The 24,107-nt window shown below is 41.5% G+C and overlaps 2 protein-coding genes and 1 long non-coding RNA gene across 4 annotated transcripts in view; 1 reads left to right on the top strand and 2 right to left on the bottom strand.

Moving 5' to 3' along the window:
* The first annotated feature begins 2,043 nt into the window (after nucleotides 1–2,043).
* On the top strand, nucleotides 2,044–3,608 carry LOC116715743 (uncharacterized). The gene is made up of 2 exons (XR_004338235.1): nucleotides 2,044–2,736; nucleotides 3,143–3,608. It is a non-coding gene; the product is annotated as an uncharacterized LOC116715743 (long non-coding RNA).
* A 1,054-nt stretch (nucleotides 3,609–4,662) lies between these two features.
* Nucleotides 4,663–18,438, bottom strand: LOC116715631 (NACHT, LRR and PYD domains-containing protein 12-like). Of its 2 annotated transcripts, none has more exons than XM_032556162.1 (12): nucleotides 18,333–18,438; nucleotides 17,128–17,230; nucleotides 16,566–16,703; nucleotides 12,310–12,376; nucleotides 11,403–11,607; nucleotides 9,523–11,287; nucleotides 9,272–9,445; nucleotides 8,089–8,262; nucleotides 7,703–7,876; nucleotides 6,340–6,513; nucleotides 5,803–5,849; nucleotides 4,663–5,694 (listed from the first exon to the last, which is right to left on the bottom strand). In XM_032556162.1, exons 2-12 carry the CDS (start codon nucleotides 17,202–17,204, stop codon nucleotides 5,162–5,164), a joined length of 3,528 nt encoding a protein of 1,175 aa, XP_032412053.1. In that variant the 5' UTR covers nucleotides 17,205–17,230; nucleotides 18,333–18,438; the 3' UTR covers nucleotides 4,663–5,161. The 2 variants fall into 2 exon arrangements, with proteins under 2 accessions (XP_032412053.1, XP_032412054.1); XM_032556163.1 differs by having other exon boundaries at nucleotides 18,338–18,438.
* An 889-nt stretch (nucleotides 18,439–19,327) lies between these two features.
* LOC116715652 (protein EFR3 homolog B-like) overlaps nucleotides 19,328–24,107 on the bottom strand; it is a 40,892-nt gene continuing 36,112 nt past the window's right edge. The window contains exons 18-23 of the mRNA XM_032556206.1: nucleotides 21,105–21,172; nucleotides 20,897–21,030; nucleotides 20,707–20,795; nucleotides 20,589–20,637; nucleotides 20,407–20,513; nucleotides 19,328–19,729 (exon numbers count right to left, since the gene is read on the bottom strand). Coding sequence (XP_032412097.1) covers nucleotides 19,595–19,729; nucleotides 20,407–20,513; nucleotides 20,589–20,637; nucleotides 20,707–20,795; nucleotides 20,897–21,030; nucleotides 21,105–21,172 — 582 coding nt within the window. The 3' untranslated portion in view covers nucleotides 19,328–19,594. The remainder of the gene's footprint in view (nucleotides 19,730–20,406; nucleotides 20,514–20,588; nucleotides 20,638–20,706; nucleotides 20,796–20,896; nucleotides 21,031–21,104; nucleotides 21,173–24,107) is intronic.

Below are 24,107 nucleotides of genomic sequence, written 5' to 3'. Positions count from 1 at the left end.
GTTTCATAACCATGTAAGCCATAAAACGGTGGGTTTTATTTCGCAGATTAATTGAAATAAATACGGTTTTTATAGCTTTATTGAAACACATGAGTCGAACGTTTTTCAGTGTCTGATGAAAATGTTCTCCGCAGATGGTTTGAAATTCCCCGATTTTTCTTTCAACACAATAATGGCTTAAAGCATTACAAAACAGAATCCCGTTATGTAGAACATTTTATATCATCCTTTACTGTCTATGTCATGAAGTGCGGGTGGTGAGAGTGGTGAGGCAGGCGCAGCGGACCCAGGTAAGATGAAAATGATGATTTTAATGGTAAATAAGTCCAGCAACAAGCAGCAGGCACAAGGAAACACTGACCACGACTAGACTGAACATTGACAACGACAACTAGACTCGACATTGACGAAACATTGACGATACAGAAGCTAACATTGACGAGGACCCGACGAGGAACAAAGAACACAGGTGGAGTTAAATACACAGGGGGTAATCACAGAACGAGACACACCTGGGAACAATCAAGGGGAGGACAGGACAACGAAGAGACTTACGGACACAGAAACTCAAAATAAACATAGAAAAACACAGATCCTGACAGTCTAGTCTATTAATGTAGGGGGGATGATTTTAATTTCTGAGCCAGCCAATATTTGTATCCCCTGTCTATTGTCCTGTTGATATGAAACCTACAGAAGTAGCTCAGAGAACAAGTGTCATTACGTAGAAAAGGTAAAATCCCTCTTAACTCTTTATTTCTCCATTTTAGCAGGGGATGCATTTTTTGGCAAAAAAATGCATCCGATATCTGCATGCCCTCTCTATTTTCCTCAAATATTATCCTATTGATATAAAACTCATCCCAGCAGTTAAGGGAACAAATGTGATTATGTAGAAAATGTTATTTCTTTATTATCGCTATTGCAAGGATACTGAAGGAAATAAATCTGACAATGCAACCATGCTAAATGTAAAGCATGCACAAACCATTTTTATTTTGGTTTAACATAAAAATTAAATCACTTTTTTAGTAATTTCAACAAAAGAATATTCATAACAAAAGGTTTCCTTAACTCACTTGGAGAGTCCCAAAAAGATGTGAAGAGGTGCTTGGAAGCAACAAGGTGAGAAAAACAAGAACAATTATTTTTTATTATAATAAAAAATGTCATAATTGGATAACTAGAATGTTAATTTAACATTTTATCCTCTCAACAAGGGCATTTATGAGAAGCAAAGGGATGAAAGTCTCAAGGTGGAAATGTGAAACTGTCACCCATGCCATCCAGCAAGATATGGTTTCATGTGGTGTGTTTGCGCTTAAAGTAAGTGCTGTTTAAATATATATATATATATATATATATATATATCTGGAAGGTGAAGACCACAGTGGTGCCTGTGGTCATCGGGGCCCTCGGGGCAGTCACCCCCAAACTGGACCAATGGCTACAACAGATCCCAGGAACAACATCAGACATCTCAGTCCAGAAATGTGCAGCCAAGATACTGCGCAGAACCCTCAAGCTCCCAGGCCTCTGGTAGAGGACCTGAGCTCAGAGGATAAGAACCACCCGCGGTGGGTGAGAAGGGAATATATATATATATATATATATACTGTATATACATATATATACAGTATATATATATATATATATATATATATATATATATATATATATATATATATATATATATATACTTGACTATGATTACTTATGAGTCCGCTGTTACTCTTCTTTCTTTTTTCAAAAAAAAATATTTGCCTTTACAGTTTGCAGAGTGCATACTGGAAAACAAGGACCTGAACTTTCCATCAGCAGCAGAAGCTGTTAATACCATGAGACTCACACTAAAATCATGCACGCACAAAAACAATTGTGTTAGGTCAGCTATTTTATCTAATTAGAAATATTAAAATATTGAACTTTGCAGATGTGTGAAGTACAATCATGTCAGTGTTTATGTCAAATTCAATTAGTGAAGAACATTTCAACACACCTGGCCTTGATCTCTAATAAATAAATTACACATAACAGCCCAATAACTGCTGAGGCAAAAAACATAATCAACAAACTTAAAATTGTTCTAGGATACAATTACGTACACTTTTCTTGAGTAGCTTTAATGTAACTTAATAAGCAAAAAGGATTTGCAGTTTGTGAAAGTACTGAACTGGAATGAGATGTATTATGTGAACCATTATATTCATTACTGTGTTTTCATAAAATTAATATTTACAAAATGACAAATTTCACAAGATGTACATACATGTATATGTAGACATATTAAAATTTTCTGAATGCCATTTTTATACTTTCAGTGGCTTAACTTGGAGAAAATTATAAAAAAGGAAACACTAAATGATACTTTCTTTTACCATAAATCCCAGAAATACATTAAATAGATGTGTGTTTCAATTCATGAATAGACAGACACCATGTGCGCCTGCCTAATATGCCAATATGATGTACAGTTTCTATTACTTGTATTTGTTTATGAGACCAGACATTATCAAAAAGGGATGATTGGACGACTGAGATCTACACAGAGGATTATTGTTCCACTTTCAAAAGAACACTAACAAATGGAATTATTTAAAAGAAAAAAAAACACAAAAAATTACCATTAAGTTTATTTTATAACATTGATTTAAAGATGCGGTTTGTTTTTCTGTAGACTCAGTGGAGAATCTCTGCAGACACTGTGGCAGTGAGGACACAGAAGATCACATGTGGGTAAAACAACAATGTAATGCAGTGAAAAATAAATTCAAGCAAACCATATACCATCCTTCAAATAGTTGCAAAGTATTTAGATATACAAAAATAAATCATAATAAAATAAATAAACACCCAAGGCAGGTAAGTGGGAAGTTGGTTAAGTTTTTTTTTTTAAGTACAGTCGTAAAACATTAAACACAGTTGCTTATGGTCCTAGAATTTTTTTACCTCCATACATGTCAGGAACATGCTGTCATCTCCTCAAATAAAGTTCTACCAATCATATATTGATGATTAAGAAGAAGCTTTATGTTGACTAAACCCAAAATCACCTTCAGTAAACAGATAAGGAACTAAAAAAAACATTCTTTATGTTGAATATTCTTTATGTTGTTATTTGACCATTTTGTATTATTTACAGATCACATGTGACAGATGTAACTGGTGGTACCACCAAGGCTGCATTAAGGTCCCACAAACCGACACAGACTGCTGCTGTGCAATGTGTTTATAGATTTTATGTTTGTACCAATCTAATTCGTTAATGACTGCAGTTCAGTGGATTTTCAGTTTAAACATGTGACATAATTTTCGTTGACTTAATTGGTTTTCCAAAAATTTTTGTTATGAATATTCTTTTGTTGAAATTAATGAAAAAAAGTGATTTAAATTTTTATGTTAAACCAAAATAAAAATGGTTTGTGCATGCTTTACATTTAGCATGGTTGCATTGTCAGATTTATTTCCTTCAGTATCCTTGCAATAGCGATAATAAAGAAATAACATTTTCTACATAATCACATTTGTTCCCTTAACTGCTGGGATGAGTTTTATATCAATAGGATAATATTTGAGGAAAATAGAGAGGGCATGCAGATATCGGCAGGCTAATGATAGGCTTTGCCAAAAAATGCATCCCCTGCTAAAATGGAGAAATAAAGAGTTAAGAGTGGAATAACTTTTTCTACATAATCAAACTTGTTTGATTATGTACAAGTTAACTACTGATATTAGTTTTATATCAATAGGATAATATTTGGGAAAAATAGAGAGGGCATGCAGATATCGGCAGGCTAATAACAGGCTTTGCTAAAAATGCATCCCCTGTTAATATGGAGAAATAAAGAGTTAAGAGGGATTTTACCTTTTCTACGTAATGACACTTGTTCTCTGAGCTACTTCTGTAGGTTTCATATCAACAGGACAATAGACAGGGGATACAAATATTGGCAGGCTCAGAAATTAAAATGCATCCCCCCTACATTAATAGACTAGACTGTAAAGGATGATATAAAATGTTCTACATAACGGGCTTCTGCTTTGTAATGCTTTAAGCCATTATTGTGTTGAAAGAAAAATCGGGGAATTTCAAACCATCTGCGGAGAACATTTTCATCAGACACTGAAAAACGTTCGACTCATATGTTTCAATAAAGCTATAAAAACCGTATTTATTTCAATTAATCTGCGAAATAAAACCCACCGTTTTATGGCTTACATGGTTATGAAACGTGATAATGTTACGAATATCTTCAAAAATTTCCTCTTCGGTCATATTTCAGTCCGTTTTCTCATCAATATGCGAGAGTTTAGAGCGATGCGCGCTCCCGCGACAGGGCCTGCATTTCTCGGCAGGCATGCAATTTGAGTCACCCTGAACCCCCAGGACAGGAAGCGTTTTATTTGATCTCAGTGGTGAACTTTCTTTTATTCCTACCTTGATTTGGTAAAGTTTGCTGCCCCTCCACCTCAAGCTTCTTCAAATCTAATATGGTGTCAAACGTTTGTGCAGCAAAAACTTTTTGTTTGCGCCACGATCATAAAGATAATAATAAATGTGAATAAATAGATACATAAATAAACCAACAAAATGAATGTTTAACGGTTAAAGGGTCAATCAGCCGCCCTCCTCCACAATATTCAAATCAAACTAAATTGGTGTCAAATGTTTGTGTTACTTTCTTCCACAGTAACATTTCTTTTATTTGTGCTGTTATTATTTTTTAGATAATACAAAAAAATTTACACAAGTCATCAGAGGTCAAAATATGACCTCTGATTTATGACCTCATTACTTTAAAAAACATTTTGATGTTTGAGACAGAATCTAAACATTTAGTAAAGTAGAAATATTTTTGTACTTCAACATTAACTGTCTACAAAGAGACAAAGGAATTTTAAACTTTGAAATTTGACGAGTTACTTGAAATATTTTGCAATGTTTTGAGAAAAGATTATAGCAGAACATTTAAAATTATGATACATAGCACAGATTCTACAGACACACTTACATCCATGCTTTTAAAGTTGACAAACAGTTTATAAATTATGAAAATGAACTTGAACATGACTGGACCACAGAGTTGCACCTGTGAAACAACAAATATGGGATTTATCTTCACACTACCAAAAGTTCTTGGTATTTGGTTTAAATGCTTCTCTAGCAAAGAGGGACAGAGGTTCTTACAGACGAGACACTATTGGTGAAAAAGAAGTTCAAACCAACATAAAGAGGTTCTGCAATCACTGCGTTGAATGTGTGGATGTGGCTCAGAGAATCTGAGTCAACGCTGAAAAAGGACAGAGTTCCAGCCGGACAGTCCAAGTACATCGCTATTTTTGGAGAAACAGGCTGGTCAGAGAAAGCTACTAAAGATAGTTTGTTATTATCCTTCCTAATTGAGTAACCAGTATCAGAACATCCCAAACTCCAGCTGAAATCCATCAGTTCCAGTGGAGAGTCTCTGTCCTTTTCTTCCTCTTTCCTTTCTCTGTTTACTGACACGTCAATCTCTCCTGTCCACTCGACTTCCCAGTAACAACGGCCAGTAAGACCATTACTACAGAGCAGCTGGTAAGACTCCTCATATTCAGGAACTATCTTCTCTTCCACACGCGTCACCTTCATGTCGTCTTCAGAAAGTTTCAGGTTTCCAGTCACTGAGTTTCTGTCGACGGTGAGTTGACAGGAATCTGATGGAGATAAACACAATCCAGCTATTGATAATTATTGATCATTTATTGACAGGTTGATGATGATGTGACAGCTTGAATGTCCTGAATCAGATGGAAAACACTTACACTTCCTCAGACCTGGAGTCAACCATCGGACTCCAGCAGGCTCCACCCTGAATGGAGGATTCAGATTTAGACAACTTTGTTCATCACAACAGGCAACCACTCCGTTCACCTTTAACATGCATACACTGAGCAACTCATCAATTCATTGAAGAAAAACATAGTCCAAGAACAACAAAAGATAAACACAAACAAAAACAACCAAAAGCTTAAGTGCAACTGGTCACTTCATTTCCTTGATTTTTCTGATTTAGGAATCATATGTTGGATTGTTCATAGCATCAGGACTCACCAGTGCTTCTCAAACAGAGCTTCAATAATTAAAAACTAGGTCTTAAATATTTGCTTTTGGTGTAGAATGGTGCCTGGGTGGCACTTTGGACACCTGTGACATGATTCTACAATCGTCCAGGAATTGTTTTTACAATCTGTCTTCCCATCAGAAGGTAAAAAGGTAAAGGTTCTTTTCAAATAACAAAATGTAAAGATCTGTGAGTTTTATCTCCTCTCCTTCTGCTAAAACCAGATGTGTCTGCATACCTGAGAGTCTCCAGTCTCCAGTTTGGGTCATCCAGGCCTGTTGGCAGCAGCTTAAGTCCTGATTCTCCTGGATGATTGTAACTCAGGTCCAGTTGCTTCAGCGCTGAAGGCTTGGAGCTCAGAGTTAAAGCCAGGGAAGCGCAGCCTTCCTCTGTGACCATGCAGCCTGACAAGCTGCAAATGGATAATAATAAAGCTAATTTAGCTTTATTTGATCAAATTTGGTATTTGTTGTGTTATTACATACCTGATGCTGATGATTGTACCCTGGCTTAATGTTTTACTGTCTCCCTATTTTGCAGTAACTGTATTTACTTTGATTCAGTTTTTATAGTTTTGCTTTTTTGGAGTTTTGTCAAAGAAATAGTAAGGAAAAACAAAAAGGTAAGGTAATTTTATTTATATAATGTGGGGATTTGGTTTTCTTTGTCTCTTTGTTCTGCCTGGATTCTGTGTTTTTCATTAAACCACCATTTTACTCCACAGCCTGGGTCCACCACATCTACTCTCAGAACCTCAGAACCTCAGTATCATGACATATAGCACATTTTCAGCAACAAGGCTGTTAAAACGCAGCTTGTTGAAAGCTAAAAGATAAATAAGTGCTTTTCTATTTATCTTACACTATTTTGAACTCAAAACCATCACAGTCCTCGCGCCTCAAACACTGAGCTTAGCAGGACTTTTGAGGGAAAAATCTTGTTTTTATCATCTTAAAATGAATGAATGAATGAATGAATGAATGAATGAATGAATGAATAAATACACATACCAGAATAGTTAAGGTTTCTTAAGTAGCAATGCTAATCTCTCACATCATTCTTATATTTATATACTCTGCTAACATAGTGAAATATTGGAACTGTTTCTCTGAATATAATCCTACAATGCAAAAAATATATATTTTATGATTTCCTTAACTTAAGGTTATTATCATATTAACTAATGATCAGTAGCATTAATGTCTTTGTGATTTCCAAGTAATTTTAACATGAATATTGTCTTTAACATTCATGCTCGTTAGTTCTTCATAATTAAAAAAAATTAAATGTCTTACAGTTACAGTGTTAAATGTTCATTAGAATTTAAAGTTTATTTATATCTGAGAATGTGTTATTGTGTTATAACCATTATACTACTGGAAAATGGTCTCAAAATAAAAATATAATTTATCACAATAATCATCCAGAAAACTTTATCATCGTGACAGAACCAACAACTTCCCCTTTTGCCTCAGTTGTTTCTTCATAAAAACAGACAACAGCAGCAGGACACAATTTATTTTTATTTTCTGGTTATTGATCCAATCAAGCCTGTAACTCAGACTGAGCTGAAAACACTAAAGAAGTTTTACTGAACTTACCTGAGCGACTCAAGCTTGCAGTTTGGACTCTCCAGTCCCTCACACAGCAGCTGCACTCCAGAGTCCTGGAGGTCATTGTTGCTCATGTCCAGGACTCTCAAAAGTGAAGTTTGAGAAGAGAGGATGAAGCAGATGGCTTGGCAGCTTCTGTCTGACAGGTAGCAGAGACTAAGTCTATAAAGATAAAAATAAAAAATCTGTGAACAATAATGTAATTCTGATGAACACATTCCAAGCTGCAGTAAACTATTTTACTCAGATTGCCTAAAAAACTATGATTACTAGACTGTGTTTTTCAATTGTTTCTTAATTCAAGTTTGATTTTATTCCCATTAATCTTTAATTCTTTACATTTCCTGTCAAATATTGATGTTACTTTACAGTACCTGAGAGTTTCCAGTTTGCAGTGAGAACTCTGCAGCCCAGCACACAGCTGCTTCACTCCTGAGTCCTGCAGGCTGTTGCTGCTCAGGTCCAGCTCTCTCAGACTGCAAGGCCGGGAGCAGAAAAGTGACGACAAGCTCTCACAGCTTTTATCGGACAAGTTGCAGCGACTCAATCTGACGACACAGCAAGAAAGATGACATGTCAGGCCGTGGTGAGTGAATATATGATGTGCCACGGCAAAACCAGGAACAAGTTAACAGAGTAGAAATGGAAAAAATTAAAAAACAAGACATTAGAAGCAAAGTGAAACTTAATGTATAACATCTACAGAAAAAGTCACTAAAACAAAGTGGAACAAAAATTAATATTTTTGAAAATTGTGAAAGCAAAGGTTGGGCTAACCACTTTTGCCCTTCAGTTTTTCTTCAACTTTTTTGTATGATTATAACTGAAAGGTTATAAAACAAGCAAAAAATTAGCACAGTAGAATTTTTACAAAACTTATTTTAGGGGAAGCAAAGTGCAATAAACGTCCCAAAGTTACTAAAAATGCAAAACGGAAAATTAGCTCGGCTGTGAGAGCATTAGTGGATGTGGCATTAAGAGCAAACAGCAGCTCAGTGAACTCAGGCTATGAGTTGGCAATGTTGTAATGTAACAGCTAGTTACATTTACTCTTTTTTTTTTATCTACTTTTAGAAGTATTTTTATTATGCTGTATGGTTTGCTTTTACTTCAGTAATTTTATTATGAAGTATCCCTACTCTTATTAGAGTTGTTTTTACCAAACATTCACCAATCATAGACACCTGCAGTTTTTGTTGAAGTTTAATTAATTTTTTTTTAAAACTTGGAAAAATGTATTTTTCCTGATTTAGTTATTTTTTGTTGCTTATATAAATTATTGCACTTACAGCCTTAAAATCCCAACATTTCCATTGAATTTATATTTTGGTCTGTCTGATGATGTACTCTTTAAATATTAAATGATTGATCATTTGATCAGTTACTCGGTACTTGTAGACTTTTTACCAAATGCTTTATTACATTTGGTAATTTATTGGACAGCTACATTTTATTTTTACTTGAATAAAAATTTGTTGAAGTAGTACTACTCTTACTGGACTATAAGTTCTGGCTACTCTGCACACCTGATAACCCATGAATTAGATGTAAACTAACCTCACAATTTCCAGTTTACAATCAAGATTTTTCACTCCAAGCAGCAGAATATTTAGTCCAGAGTCCTCCAGATTGTTGTTACTTAAATCGAGGTCCATTATGCTACATGTTGGGGAGCTGAGAATGGAGGACAAGGCCTCACATGTTCTCCTAAAGAGCCCACAACCTGCCAGCCTGTATAAATCACAAATGAATGCAATTAATGTACAGGAAATTAGAAATGAGAAACATCTGTATTTGTCTATACTTACAGAGCTGTAATGGAGACCTTGACCACTGGCAGCAGCATCAGAAGAACGTTTTCTGAATCATCATAATTCTTGAGTTCAAAGACATCCATATTACTTTCTGAAGACAGAATGATGGAGACCAGATCTGACCACTCAGCAGGAGACAAGTCCTGCGTTCTGAGGCGTCCTGAAGTCAGGTACTGCTGGATCTCCTCCACTACTGAACTATACTTAATTTCATTCAGACAGTGGAACAGACACAACATTTTCTCAAAGCATAGAGATTTTTCAGTGTATTTCTTTATGCACTGGACTGTGTGCTGATTCCTCTGTGAGTTATTTGTGGTCCATTTAAGCAGGCCTTTAAGGAGAGATTGGTTGGTCTGGAGAGAAAGACCCAGAAGGAAGCGGAGGAAGAGATCCAAGTGTCCATTCAGACTGTCTAAGGCCTTCTCCACAGCACTCTGGTAAAGAACATTTAGATCAGGCTCTTCCACAAAGGTGTTCTTGTCCATCAAGTTCTCACAACGTTCAGTAAAGGTCAGATGAACATGAAGAGCAGCCAGAAACTCCTGAACACTCAGATGGACGAAGCAGAACACCTTGTCCTGGTACAGCCCTCTCTCCTCCCTAAAGATCTGTGTGAACACTCCTGAGTACACTGAGGCTGCTCTGATATCGATGCCACACTCTGTCAGGTCTGATTCATAGAAGATCAGGTTTCCTTTCTGCAGCTGATCAAAAGCCAGTTTTCCCAGAGACTCAATCATCTTCCTGCTCTCTGGACTCCAGTGTGGATCTGTTTCAGATCCTCCATCATATTTGACCTTCATCACTTTGGTCTGAACCACCAGGAAGTGGATGTACATCTCAGTCAGAGTCTTTGGCAGGCCTCTACTCTTGCTGGTTTTCTCTATATCCTCCAGAACTGTAGCAGTGATCCAGCAGAAGACTGGGATATAACACAGGATATGTAGGGTTGGTGATGCCTTGATGTGGGAGATGATCTTGTTGGCCTGATCCTCATCACTGAATCTCTTTCTGAAATACTCCTCCTTCTGTGGGTCATTGAAACCTCCGATATCTATGACCATGTCAATATATCCAGGAGGGATCTGATTGGCTGCTGCAGGTCGTGTGGTTATCCAGAGGAGAGCAGAGGGAAGCAGATGACCCCTGATGAGGTTTGTCACCAGAACATCCAGTGAGGTTGACTTTTCAGGGTCAGTTAATATTTTTGTGTTGTTGAAGTCCAGACCAAGTCGACTCTCATCCAGACCATCAAAGATGAACAGAACCTGGAACTGTTCAAAGCTAAAGATTCCTTTGGTTTCAGTAAAGAATCGATGAATCAGTTCCACCAAGCTGAACTTTTTATCTCTCAGCACATTCAGTTCTCTGAAGGTGAATGGAAATATGAACTGGATGTTCTGGTTGGTTTTGTCTTCAGCCCAGTCCAGAGTGAACTTCTGTGTTAAGACTGTTTTCCCAATGCCAGCCACTCCCTTAGTCATCACTGTTCTGATTGGCTGATCTCTTCCAGGTTGGACTTTAAAGATGTCTTCTCTTCTGATTGTTGTTTCTTGTTTCCTGGATGCTGTTTCAATCTGTCTGACCTCATGTTCCTGGTTGACCTCTCCAGTTCCTCCCTCTGTGATGTAGAGCTCAGTGTAGATCTGGTTCAGCAGGGTTGGGTTTCCTGCTTTAGTGATTCCCTCAAAGACACACTGGAACTTCGTCTTCAGGGAGGATTTGAAATGGTGCTGATGAACTCCACCATACATTTCTAAAATTAATAGTAATATATTGATTCAACATAACAAACCCCTTCATATGACAGATTTACACAGATTTGAATGTATGATTTTGAGTTATTTATGTTTTTAGAAAACAAATCTTACTGTTCTGAAACTGATCAGCCAGCTCCTCCTGCTTCATATTTCTCAGAAATTGATGGATAATCTTCAGAAAAGCTTCTCTGCTGATCTTCTCTTCATCTTCAACATCCATCGAACACGTTAAGCATTCAGGATAATTTGAACATAAAACCTGGTGGATCTTCTTCAGCTCGTTTTGCACAAAAGAGACAATCTTGATTTCCAGCAGCTAAATAAGAAAGAATTTAGAAAATTAAACAAAATATTTTGTCCGGTGTATGAGATGCAGACTGACAATGAACTAATATCCCAAGTTCTCTGTAGGAGAGAACAGAATCTGTTGTGAACACAGGTAAAATTTCAGGTTAATCTGTGTAAGGTAAAGCTGAGATCCACACTGGCTTTTACTGGAAAACTAAACATTAACACAAATTTCTTTTAAGAATAAATCCATGTTAAGGTAGCCTCTGTTAACTTTCTCAAGTCCTAAAGAACCAGTTTCTTTAAAAAAGCACTAAAGACAGGATGTCTTCCTGCCATCGCTCATATTCAAAGCACCCAAAAACACCCTGACCTTCAACTCAGAAACAGACTTTGTGGAACTGCTTTTAATCACAAATTGCACAAACATCACAAACAGGATTGGTGACAAGACCTATTCCTACAGAACCCAGATCTTCCTTCATGTCCTGATGCAGACACAAGGGTCTAGAAACGCCTTTCCTGCCCGGACACCATTAGCAAATGTCTCAAGCGGACATGTACTTTAAACTTTTCCAGAACCCAAAAATATGTGGAATGGCTAATCAAGTCTTCAAAATTCTCAAGAAGTCCAAGAAGGTGAAAATGGACTGTTTCAGGACAAGGAGGCTGAAAAGAATGATGCCCCAGTAAAGCTATGACACTCCAACATTGTTGAAAATGTTCAAACCTTAAATATGGAGTCCAGCTGTGGGAATGCTGCATCTTCAGGAACCCCCGAGATCCTCTGGTCATTTCTGTGACAGAATCAGGGAAACTTACTGCAAATGGTAAAAACATGATGCACCGAGAAAGTAAATGGCCCTAAAATGGAAGGCTTGCTTCAAATAAACAGGTAATCTAGTGATTTTTGTATCCTTCTGAGAATAGCATCCCACCTTAGAAGTTGTTTTCATCACGTTCATCTTTGAACTTTTTTTAAAATTCTTTGATCTAATTCTAATTCAAAGACCCCAATGATGAAGGAAAACTTTGGACTTGGTGTTCCCTCGCCCGGACGCGGGTCACCGGGGCCCCACTCTGGAGCCAGGCCTGGAGGGGGGGCACGATGGCGAGCGTCTGGTGGCCGGGCTTTTACCCATGGAGCCCGGCCGGGCTCAGCCCGAAGAGGAAACATGGGCCCCCCCTCCCATGGGCCCACCACCCGTGGGAGGGGCCAAAGGGGTCGGGTGCAGTGTGGGATGGGTGGCAGCAGAGGGAGGGGACCCTGGCGGTCCGATCCTCGGTTGCAGAAACTGGCTCTTGGGACGTGGAATGTCACCTCTCTGGTGGGGAAGGAGCCGGAGCTAGTGCGTGAGGTTGAGAGGTTCCGGCTAGAAATAGTCGGTCTCACCTCGACGCACGGCTCTGGTTCTGGAACCAGTCTCCTTGAGAGGGGCTGGACATACTTCCACTCTGGAGTTGCCCAAGGTGAGAGGCGTCAGGCAGGAGTGGGCATACTTGTTGCTCCCCATCTCGGCGCCTGTACGTTGGGGTTTACCCCGGTGAACGAGAGGGTAGCATCCCTCCGCCTACGGGTGGGGGGACGGGTTCTGACTGTCGTTTGTGCTTACGGGCCGAACGACAGTTCAGATTACCCACCCTTTTTGGAGTCCTTAGAGGGGGTACTGGAGAGTGCTCCTCCTGGGGACTCCCTTGTTCTGCTGGGGGACTTCAACGCTCACGTGGGCGATGACAGTGAGACCTGGAGGGGCGTGGTTGGGAGGAACGGCCCGCCCGACCTGAACTCGAGCGGTGTTCTGTTGCTGGACTTCTGTGCTCGCCATGGATTGTCCATAACGAACACCATGTTCAAGCATAAGGGTGTCCATATGTGCACTTGGCACCAGGACACCCTAGGCCGCAGTTCGATGATCGACTTTGTCATCGTTTCATCGGATCTGCGGCCGTATGTCTTGGACACTCGGGTGAAGAGAGGTGCGGAGCTGTCCACTGACCACTACCTGGTGGTGAGTTGGCTCCGGTGGTGGGGGCGAAAGCCGGTCAGACCTGGCAGGCCCAAACGTGTTGTGAGGGTCTGCTGGGAACGTCTGGCGGAATCCCCTGTGAGACGGAGCTTTAACTCCCATCTCCGGCAAAACTTCGAACACGTCCCGGGGGAGGTGGGGGACATGGAGTCTGAGTGGACCGTGTTCCGTGCCTCCATTGTCGAGGCGGCCGATCGGAGCTGTGGCCGCAAGGTTGTCGGTGCCTGTCGCGGCGGCAACCCTCGAACCCGCTGGTGGACACCTTCGGTGAGGGATGCCGTCAGGCTGAAGAAGGAGTCCTATCGGGCCTTTTTGGCCTGTGGGACTCCGGAAGCAGCTGATGGGTACCGGCGGGCGAAGCGGCATGCGGCTCGGGCGGTTGCTGAGGCAAAAACCCGGGCGTGGGAGGAGTTTGGAGAGGCCATGGAGAAAGACTTCCGTACGGCTTCGAGGCGATTCTGGTCCACCATCCGGCGTCTCAGGGGGGGGAAGCGGTGCAGCACCAACACTGTTTATAGTGGGGATGGTGTGCTGCTGACCTCTACTCGGGACGTTGTGGGCCGGTGGGCAGAGTACTTCGAAGACCTCCTCAATCCCACCAACATGCCTTCCACTGAGGAAGCGGAGCCTGGGGACTCTGGGTTGGGCTCTCCAATCTCTGGGGGCGAGGTCGCCGAGGTGGTTAAAAAGCTCCTCGGTGGCAGGGCCCCGGGGGTGGATGAGATCCGCCCGGAGTTCCTTAAGGCTCTGGATGTTGTAGGGTTGTGTTGGTTGACGCGACTCTGCAATGTCGCATGGACATCGGGGGCAGTTCCCCTGGATTGGCAGACTGGGGTGGTGGTCCCCCTGTTCAAAAAGGGGGACCGGAGGGTGTGCTCCAATTATAGAGGGGTCACACTCTTAAGCCTCCCTGGCAAGGTCTATTCAGGGGTCCTGGAGAGGAGGGTCCGTCGGATAGTCGAACCTCGGATTCAGGAAGAGCAGTGTGGTTTTCGTCCTGGTCGTGGAACGCTGGACCAGCTCTACACCCTCGGCAGGGTCCTGGAGGGTGCATGGGAGTTCGCCCAACCAGTCTACATGTGTTTTGTGGACTTGGAGAAGGCGTTCGACCGTGTCCCTCGGGGAGCCCTGTGGGGGGTTCTCCGGGAGTATGGGGTACCGGGCCCTTTGATACGGGCTGTCAGGTCCCTGTATGACCGGTGTCAGAGTCTGGTCCGCATTGCCGGCAGTAAGTCGGGCTCGTTTCCGGTGAGAGTTGGACTCCGCCAGGGCTGCCCTTTGTCACCGATTCTGTTCATCACTTTCATGGACAGAATTTCTAGGCGCAGCCAAGGTGTTGAGGGGATCCGATTTGGTGGCCTTAGGATCTCATCTCTGCTTTTTGCAGACGATGTGGTCCTTTTGGCTTCATCAGATCGTGATCTGCAGCTCTCGCTGGAGCGGTTCGCAGCCGAGTGTGAAGCGGCCGGGATGAGGATCAGTGCCTCCAAATCCGAGGCCATGGTCTTGAGCCGGAAAAGGGTAGAGTGCCTTCTCCGGGTCAGGGGGGGTGTCCTGCCCCAAGTGGAGGAGTTTAAGTATCTCGGGATCTTGTTCACGAATGGGGGAAGAAGGGAGCGGGAGATCGACAGGCGGATTGGCGCAGCGTCTGCTGTCAAGCGGGCGCTGTACCGGTCCGTCGTGGTGAAGAGAGAGCTGAGCCAAAAAGCGAAGCTCTCGATTTACCGGTCGATCTACGTTCCCACCCTCATCTATGGTCATGAGCTTTGGGTCATGACCGAAAGAACGAGATCGCGGATACAAGCGGCCGAAATGGGTCTTCTCCGTAGGGTGGCTGGGCTCTCCCTTAGAGATAGGGTGAGAAGCTCAGTCATCCGGGAGGGACTCAGAGTAGAGCCGCTGCTCCTTCACATCGAGAGGAGCCAGTTGAGGTGGCTCGGGCATCTGGTCAGGATGCCTCCTGGACGCCTCCCTGGTGAGGTGTTCCGGGCACGTCCCACCGGGAGGAGGCCCCGGGGAAGACCCAGGACACGCTGGAGGGACTATGTCTCTCGGCTGGCCTGGGAACGCCTCGGGATTCCCCCGGAGGAGCTAGAAGAAGTGGCTGGGGAGAGGGAAGTCTGGGCCTCCCTTCTGAAGCTGCTACCCCCGCGACCCGACCTCGGATAAGCGGAAGAAGATGGATGGATGGATGGATGGATGATCTAATTCTGAAAATTAAAAAGCAAAACTGTGAATTCAGGAATCCTGCACTAAATCTAATTCTTTTCATCTTTTCTTCTCTGTTCCTACGTCCATCTTATTCTGCTTCTCCAAAAACTGGGTCATGGGGACAACATGTCCTGGAAGGAATCAACTATCAATCTATTATCAAAGCACTCCAATAAAAACCCCATCCAGACAGTTTTTGGCAATTAAAATAATGTTTTTTGATGTCTGGAAAACGAGCCAGTTTAAAAACGTCACAAATCAGCTGGCACTGCCTGTTACCTAGCAAACCCGGCAGAGTTCCACCCATTTCCTAGCAACCATAGTGGAGTTATGCCAGTTTCATAGCAACCCTAGTGAAGTTCCAGCATGTTTGGTCAGCTGGTTTTCCCGCTGTATGCGCTGTATAATGGCTGCTGGAAAAGACAAGTGTTTTGTTGTTGACTTACCATCCAGAAACCACTAGATGCATTCTTATTGGCTGTGTAGGAGGCTCTTGTTCTACTTTTCAAAGATGTACAGTTGTATAATTGTGGATGTGTTTGTAGTCATTTTCACATACAATTGTAAACATTGAGTTGGGGCATTATTTGGATTTAGAGTGGCAGAACCCTAAAACAGCTCATCTTGAATGTAAAATAGGCAGAAATGAGCAGAAAAAATCTGATTATCTAAGAATGATTTTGTTAAAAATATAATGAACATGTTCTTTAGCTGTTCAAGGCAGGTTAACGGGTCACTTTTAACTTACTCAGATTCAGGGATATTTAGTCTCTTAAAGTTAATAAGTGGGTTGTCCTTTGACCCGTCGCTCTTAAAGGACACACAGCTGGGTCCAGGTTCGGGTCCGGGTTCTGCTCCAGGTTCTGTTCTGGGTTCTGGTTGGTTCCTGTTGAACAAGAAGGATTTTTCACTCAAGTACTGAGCTAAAACATGTGGGAGCCCCTCAACAGTGCAATATGACTGTATTATACTACAGTCATATCAATAACTCAGCATATGACTTCATTTATTGGATGTACAATAATTTAGATTTTATCTGTATGTCTGTTTAATTCTGAAATACATGCAAATGAAGCTCCTAAACTAAATCTGCAAACATTTATTCATACGGTATTTATGTAAATTAGAGAGACGTAAAATCTGATGGGTTTCCACGGAAACTTAGTCAAATATTTAATCCATATTCAAGCAGAAACAAATCTGTTTTTCATTTTCTATAACAGGATCTTAGTATGGTACATATTTACAGAGAGTTCAGCTGAGGATTTAACATTCTGACACGTTTCTGGCTTCATTATTCTCTGACTCACCTGATGTCCTTGTGTCCTGCACACAGGGACGCTTTAGAGGGACGGACTCTGTCCTCTCTGTCCTCACGCTGATCCATGCTGCTCACAAACCCACGAAATTCACCTGAGCAGAAATCACAGAAAACATGATCACAGCTCTACAACCATCACATGTGATGAAAAAGTAAAGTCCTAGCATTCATTTTCATCATGGATTCCCTTGTTTTGAAGTTTCAGACACTAATTTAGACTCTAGAGACTAAAAAGCTCTTAAAAATGATTTAACCGTAGCAGAAAACTGATGTGTGTCGCAGTAAAAGCTGCAGACGTGGTTATTAAACAGTCTTATTATAAAAACAACACAAATCCTCATTAAAAATGATTGATTTAGGATTAAATGCTTCCAACATTTTGGATCAATATGAATGTTAATGTGAACCACTCTGAGTTTCTGACTGCTTGTGTGTTTTCAAGTAAATAAAACTTTATTGCGGTCCCGAATTTAAAACACGTTTGATTTTATTTTTTGAAATATTCCCTATGAAAAACACAAAAGTCCCATTTTAAATTATTTTATGAAGTCTTAATGTTGTACTTTATTGTTGTAGTTTTGTACTTGTATATTTTAATTGAATGATTTTTTATTTTTCTGCTTAGTGCCTTGGAAAAACAAGATTTATCTTAAATCTGAATAAAAAGAAAGCCAGAGTTTTAATTCTAACAGCTATTAAAACTCTTGAATTAGAAAAGTTATTTTTATGTTAGTTTTAGAAAAATTCAGATATTGATGATTCATTTAATTAAAGCTCAAGTTTGAATAAAAAAAGTAAAGAAAATCAACAAAAACCAAAGTATGATTGTTGGTTTGGTATATTAGGTAATGTGCTGTTATTCTTAATTTGACCACTAGGGGTCAGAAATTGGCACGTATTGTATGAATTTAGCAGCTTTAGGAACAGAGACAGAAGCGGAAGTCAGACAGCTGCAGAGAAAAAATCACATTTCAGGAGAAATAAAAACTTTCAACTCGTGTTGTAATTCTGACGGTTTATTAAATGACTGTATTGATCTGCAGAGACTCAGAGCTGCAGGAAAAGCTGCCATCATTTACTGCTGCCCTGATTCTGCTCCGCTTAGTTTCTCTAAGATCTTCCTCCACTGGACTACAGCTCTGAATAACAGATTCCTGCTACTGGTTAGAAACACAAACACTAAAAACTGCTTACTTTACCATCCGACTGAGAACGTCGTCTGAGCCGAAAACTTTCTGAAAGAGAAACTAGAAGAGAAATCAGGAAATGCCATCTGCACCCAGAGAGGGAGGAGGAGGAGGAGGAGAAGGAGAAGGAGGAGGAGGAGGAGGAGGAGGAGGAGGAGGAGGAGGAGGAGGAGGAGGAGGAGGAGGAGGAGGAGGAGGAGGAGGAGGAGGAAGAGGAGGAGGTTCCTTTATTCAGGAAGAGACGTTTCATCATTCAGGAAACAATCAAAATATTCATTAATCAGAGAAAATAACCAACAAGGAGAACAAGAAGAGTTTACATGTTAGGAAAATTACTTACCTGAAGTTTCTGTAAAGATAAAGTTTATCACCTTTTACACAGTTTTATAATTTTATTTAATGAACATAATTTTACCAAAAAGCCAACAAAGTTCATGGATGAAGGAAACAGAGTTTTCCTTAACGCATCCATTTCTATTTTACTTCAATTTGACCTTTTCTGTTTTTAGTCACATTTCTAAAATAAAATATTTGACTTTGAAGAAAATATTCAATGAAAAAAAAAACAGATTTCCAAGAATCTGCTACTGTTGTCATTTCTGACTTCCTGTTTCCTCAGCCGTCTCCGTCATGAGTCCAGACATTTCAACTCTGTTCAAGGCAGAATCTGCCCATCAGAGTAAGTTGGTGTCACAATTTTACTAATAAACTTTCAAAACATTTGCCGCACTTTGCTTTTCCTAAATTAATTTGATCAGATAAATCATGAAACGTTAATTCTTTGTAAAGTTTCAGTTTCATAAAGTTCAACGTCTTTAAGTTTTCAGCTGTTAGTCCTTCAAGTAGTCAGATGATGATGTTCATGTTTTTAACAAAAGCAGATAATCCAGATGTGTTTTAATGATCAGGGTTTGTTTTTATTTTAAATCCTTGCAGAAATCACTGGTTTGGTTCTGGAAGGTTTAGATGTATTTATAAGAAACAGAGACAAAGATAACAAGGTCAGGAAAAAGTTTTAATTTTAAAAAATGGCAAGGAAGAGACGGTGAAAACATCAAACATGTTTTTACTGTGAATTCATGGTCTTAATAAACTATATGAGAATTTTTAATCAGATCTTATTGTTTTAATAAATTAACAAAGAAAGTTTTTGTCATTTAAAAGTAACCAAACAGTCACTGAAAAAACTTATTACTTGTAGATGAATCATGTTTATGATCCGTTTTTTTACCGCTACATAAAATGCTTCATTATTATCCAGCTGGGCCTCTAATACACACACAGATCAGGAAACTTCATCTCGTAGACGGGCGTGGACCGCTGAGACGGCTGTCCTGACGGAGACGGAGGAGGACGGACGATCAGGTCAAAGACCCGGTCCAGTTTGGACTGAAGCAGCGACGTCTAAGGGGAAAGACGATACCGTCTGTCAGTCAGGCAGTTTGACATGTTTTCATTAAATAGACAAAGTTTCTAATCTGACCAAAACCAAAAACAGTTTTAAGATAAATTGTTCGGTTTGATTGGGGACCAACTTGTTACATTTTCAGCTGCTGTAGTTTTCTTTCTCTCTGCTTTCAGTCAAACAATCTAAACTAGTTGAACACCTGTTCCCCTCCTAGCCTCTAGGGGCGCTGCATGAAGAACCACTGAAGAAAACGAAACAAAAACCTCTGAAGACACTGAGCGCAACTTCCTTCTTTATGAAATGGAAACCAAAATGGAGGCGTCAGATTTTAGTGGTTATTTGTCTTTGGCTAAAGATCACGAGTCATTTCTCCTGCTAGCGCTAAGCTAGCTGTTTGTTTTGGTTGTATTTACCCAGAATGCACTGCGCTGTAGTCCATTTACTGCTTGTGGAGCGGTCTCTGGTCCGCTCGATGCTCACATATACATTTTAACTGAACATTTTCACTTCCACCAAACCCAGACTGAGGTCTGTAGGCGGACCAGTTTGATTAGCATTCACACCAAGCCAACGGTTCGGTTATTAATCTGAATAATAATTCACATTAATCTAACTGGAGTAGGATTAAAGCGGACTGATTGGTGCCGGTGTGAATGCAGCCCAAGTGTCTCACCCTGGATCCACAGAGAGCTGCTATTTCCTCAAAAGGAGCCGTCTGAAACCTCTCCACCACCTCCATCCTCTTCCTCCTCTCCTCCTCCTCCACACCTCCACTATCCTCTAAAAGAAAAACAACGTCTCAAATAAACAGAGAAACAAATAAAATCCACATGCAGGTAAAAGGCAGCGGTTTACCAATGGCGTTCTTCAGCGTCTCAAAGGTGATCTGCTCAGTCTGAGGTTTCTGTGGAGCAGAAAGTGAAACTTAAATCAACGTTCAGATGAACAGATGAAGTTACAGACAGAAACAAACCTGAGGATCAGCGCTGGCCTCCTGGTCTATGGCGATCTGGAGGGAGATGGTGTCTGCGATACTCATCTTCCTGGACAGACGGTCTTCATCTGGAACAAAACTAAAGTCAGAGAACTAAACACTTCACACTAAACATTTCCTGTCTAAGAAAATCCTGAAACAAACTTGTTTACAGGTGAGGAGTGTTTACCGGTCAGCTGAGGAGTGTAAGGCGTGTTGAGGCGTTCACACTGCGTGCTGTAGCTGCTTCCTGTCAGCGCCTCGCAGACCTTGGACTGGACAAACAGGAGATCTTTGTCCACCTTCAGATCCCCGTTTGGGATCCTGACAAACCAAATCAATCAATCAATACTTCTTCCAATTCAACCGGACGTCGTCTGATCGGCTTGTTTTGGTACCTGGGTTGGTCACACAGGACGCTTTCAGGCAGCAGGTGTGGCGCCCCCTTCTGTCGACTCTCTATGACCTGCAGAAATATAAAACTAGAGTAGACACGCTGAACACACCTTCACTCCTGTCAAGAAAACTGGCATAGGGTGTGAGATCTTTCCGGGTGCATGCAGAAAAGGTGCATAGAGGCCTGAGAGAAAATAAGTAATCTTGTAGTTTGATTAAAAGCTAATTAAAATTGAATATGAATGAATAGTAAAATGAATACAAGTAATCACATAATAACCTTCTGAAAAGCATTTTCTGAAATGTGATCAGTAATGATTTCTGTAATGATTTAACTGTGGAAAGATTATGGTTGGTGAATTATGATAAGTGAAAGATGTGATTGATTATTAACTGAGGATCAAACTTGTGATAACGTGAAGTTGTAATCATTTGAAATTAATTCAAACAGGTTTAACAACAGATTGAATGTGTATAATGAGTTATAATAAATAATAGTGAGTTATAGAAAAAGAGAGGAATACAGCACAGTCCTGAAACAGGAAATGTCGCAAGCAGTTCTGAACAGATGGCCAGAGCGCACAGGATGGTTGGTGCGTTGAGTTCGGCTGAGGCAACGGAAAAATGAGGAAGTACGAGAACTTCCCCTACGGTCAGCAAGAACAGGTTGGGCAATGTGAGGACTTTTTCATGATACACAGCAGATGTGAAGCAAGTCACGTAGACCAAGCCTCCCCATACACACACATGGTGGAGAGATGCATAAAAAGGGGCTGAAAAGAGGAACCAGCCGTTCCCAGTCCGGCGGCGCAGAAGGAGAAACAACTCACAGAGGAGCAGATTGAGCTATGGACCGCACTTCAGAACCACGGGGAAGCTCGGACTTCACACCGCTAAGAAAGGACTGGGTCCCATCGCCCCTTCTCTGGTTCTTTATTCGACCGTTGGTCTCGTCTCAACCCAGCAACTTCAAACTCAGCAACAAGACTTGGAGGAAGGACAAAGGTCCCTCAGGGATGAGGAACTGGGTTTTGCAAAGGATTCAGACCCGTTCTACTTTGTTTCTTTTCTAAGGAGGGTTTTCCACACAAGGCAAAGACCTCAACCAAGGATGCAAGAAATTCCTGTTGCCAAAGATCCACCATCATCTGGGTATGAGTTGAATCTGCTCATTGAAATTCCATTTCAGAACTTGCGACTTAACTCTTAGGGAAAGGAGACAGAGTAGTATGATTGTACATGTAAATTTTATTACACTGTTTTTGATCTATATACGATTGATTGTTGATTTGTATGTCGCATATCCCTGCTTAAGCTTGCTTAATAAATTTATACTACAAAATTCTGATGAGGTTGGTGGACATTGGAATTAATAGAGTCATTTAATCTTTGTCCAGTTCTTCTAATTAAGGTAAAACTAAAGTACATGATTCCAGTAAATAGGAGGCTTCATAATTTCCTTTGGTGAGAGTAAATAATGACCCTGGGACTTACATCTAAGTCACTAAACATAATCTAGCCGGTTCCAAGTGCAAGTTATGATTTAGAAAGTGGGCTACCGTTAACAGAAGTGGTTATTGGAATTATGCAGCTGCGAGGGCTACTCAGCTGATTGTTTCTTAACTGTAAAGGGTCATAACTTCTGGATTGGAGGTAGTTAGAGCTAGACGAATCACTTTCGCCACCAGTTTAAATAGATTATCTCTTATAGAGTACTTTTAGGGTAATACCCAGGTCTCAGAGATTTTCCGGACCTGTTAGACGGAGAACTGGTCAGTAGGCAGCCTTGGGGAGTAGTGAGGAGTGGGCGGGGCTGACTATTGCAGGATAACCTTCATGGCGCCCAACGTGGGGCGGCGCACAACTGAGTAGGCGGGCCCCAAAGAAACCAAGTCAGTAAAAACAGGTGTGAGACTCTGAATAGCTCACTTGGGTTACTAGCTCTTAGGGAAGAGAGTTAGTAGTGACTGATAAGGCCATCAGTCACAACCCTCGCAGTAACTGTATAACATACAGGTGAGGGAAAGCTTCTACTGAGGATAGAATGACCAGATCCAGACAGTGAAGCCAGTAGCCAACACAGCCTGGACCCATCCCTACTCGAAAGCGCAAAGAGAGGCTTTGGGGGATAGGCGACTCGAAGACAAAGACAACTATGAGTGAAGAAGAAGGAGGGGAACTGAGGCCCCTACAAAAGCCAGCAATGGAACAAGAGGCAAGCAACATCGGCCAAGGCGGGAAAAATCGTCAATCCCTTCTTTCCCAATCCACACTGTCACAATTACCGGTAATGATAATATTACTCGGTGATGGATTAGAATCCTGGATTGAGACAAATAAGAAGATGTTCTTTGAATCTCACTACAATCAGGACACTGCTCTGGACACAATGAAATACTTGATACAGACTCAGATGTACTACTGCTCCCGGCTTAGGAATGGTCACCGACTGGGGGTCGTCAAATGCCCGGTGAAAGTTACCAAGAAGCCGGAGGTTAAAGAGTGGCTGGAATGGTTCGCCGGGCTCCTGGAGGGATGGACGGTTGGCGAGTTGCGGATTGTCTACAGCCCCTCTGAAAAGTACGACAGAGTAGTAAAAACCGCTACTTTGGCAGCAGGCATCGACGGGATCCTGGTGAACCATCTCGCTAGGGGGGTGAGTCAGTACAAAGAATGCAAGGAGGCCCTACAGAGGCTCCTGACCTACAAGGAAACCAAGAAAAAGGAGCAGGCCCTCGAAGAGGCAGGGTCGGAGGTGGCCGAGGCTCCGTCCCGACTGCCCAGCAGAGCCACGACACCGACGCACCAGCGGGAGCAACCTTCGAGGGTTCTGATAGACCTGACGGGCGGCAGCGACGACAACGACGGCGGTGACAGCAGCGACAGCGGCAGCGACGACAACGACGAGGGTCCCTCAGCTCCACCGGGTCCATCGCGGAACGAGGACATCCCACCTGCACCGGCCAATGAGGACGACCCCGAGGGAGCGCTCGTCGGCGGACTCA

The sequence above is a fragment of the Xiphophorus hellerii genome, chromosome 24, assembly GCF_003331165.1.
Source record: "Xiphophorus hellerii strain 12219 chromosome 24, Xiphophorus_hellerii-4.1, whole genome shotgun sequence".
In the NCBI taxonomy this organism is placed as follows: Eukaryota; Metazoa; Chordata; class Actinopteri; order Cyprinodontiformes; family Poeciliidae; genus Xiphophorus; species Xiphophorus hellerii.
This window is presented reverse-complemented; position numbering and strand designations above follow the sequence as displayed.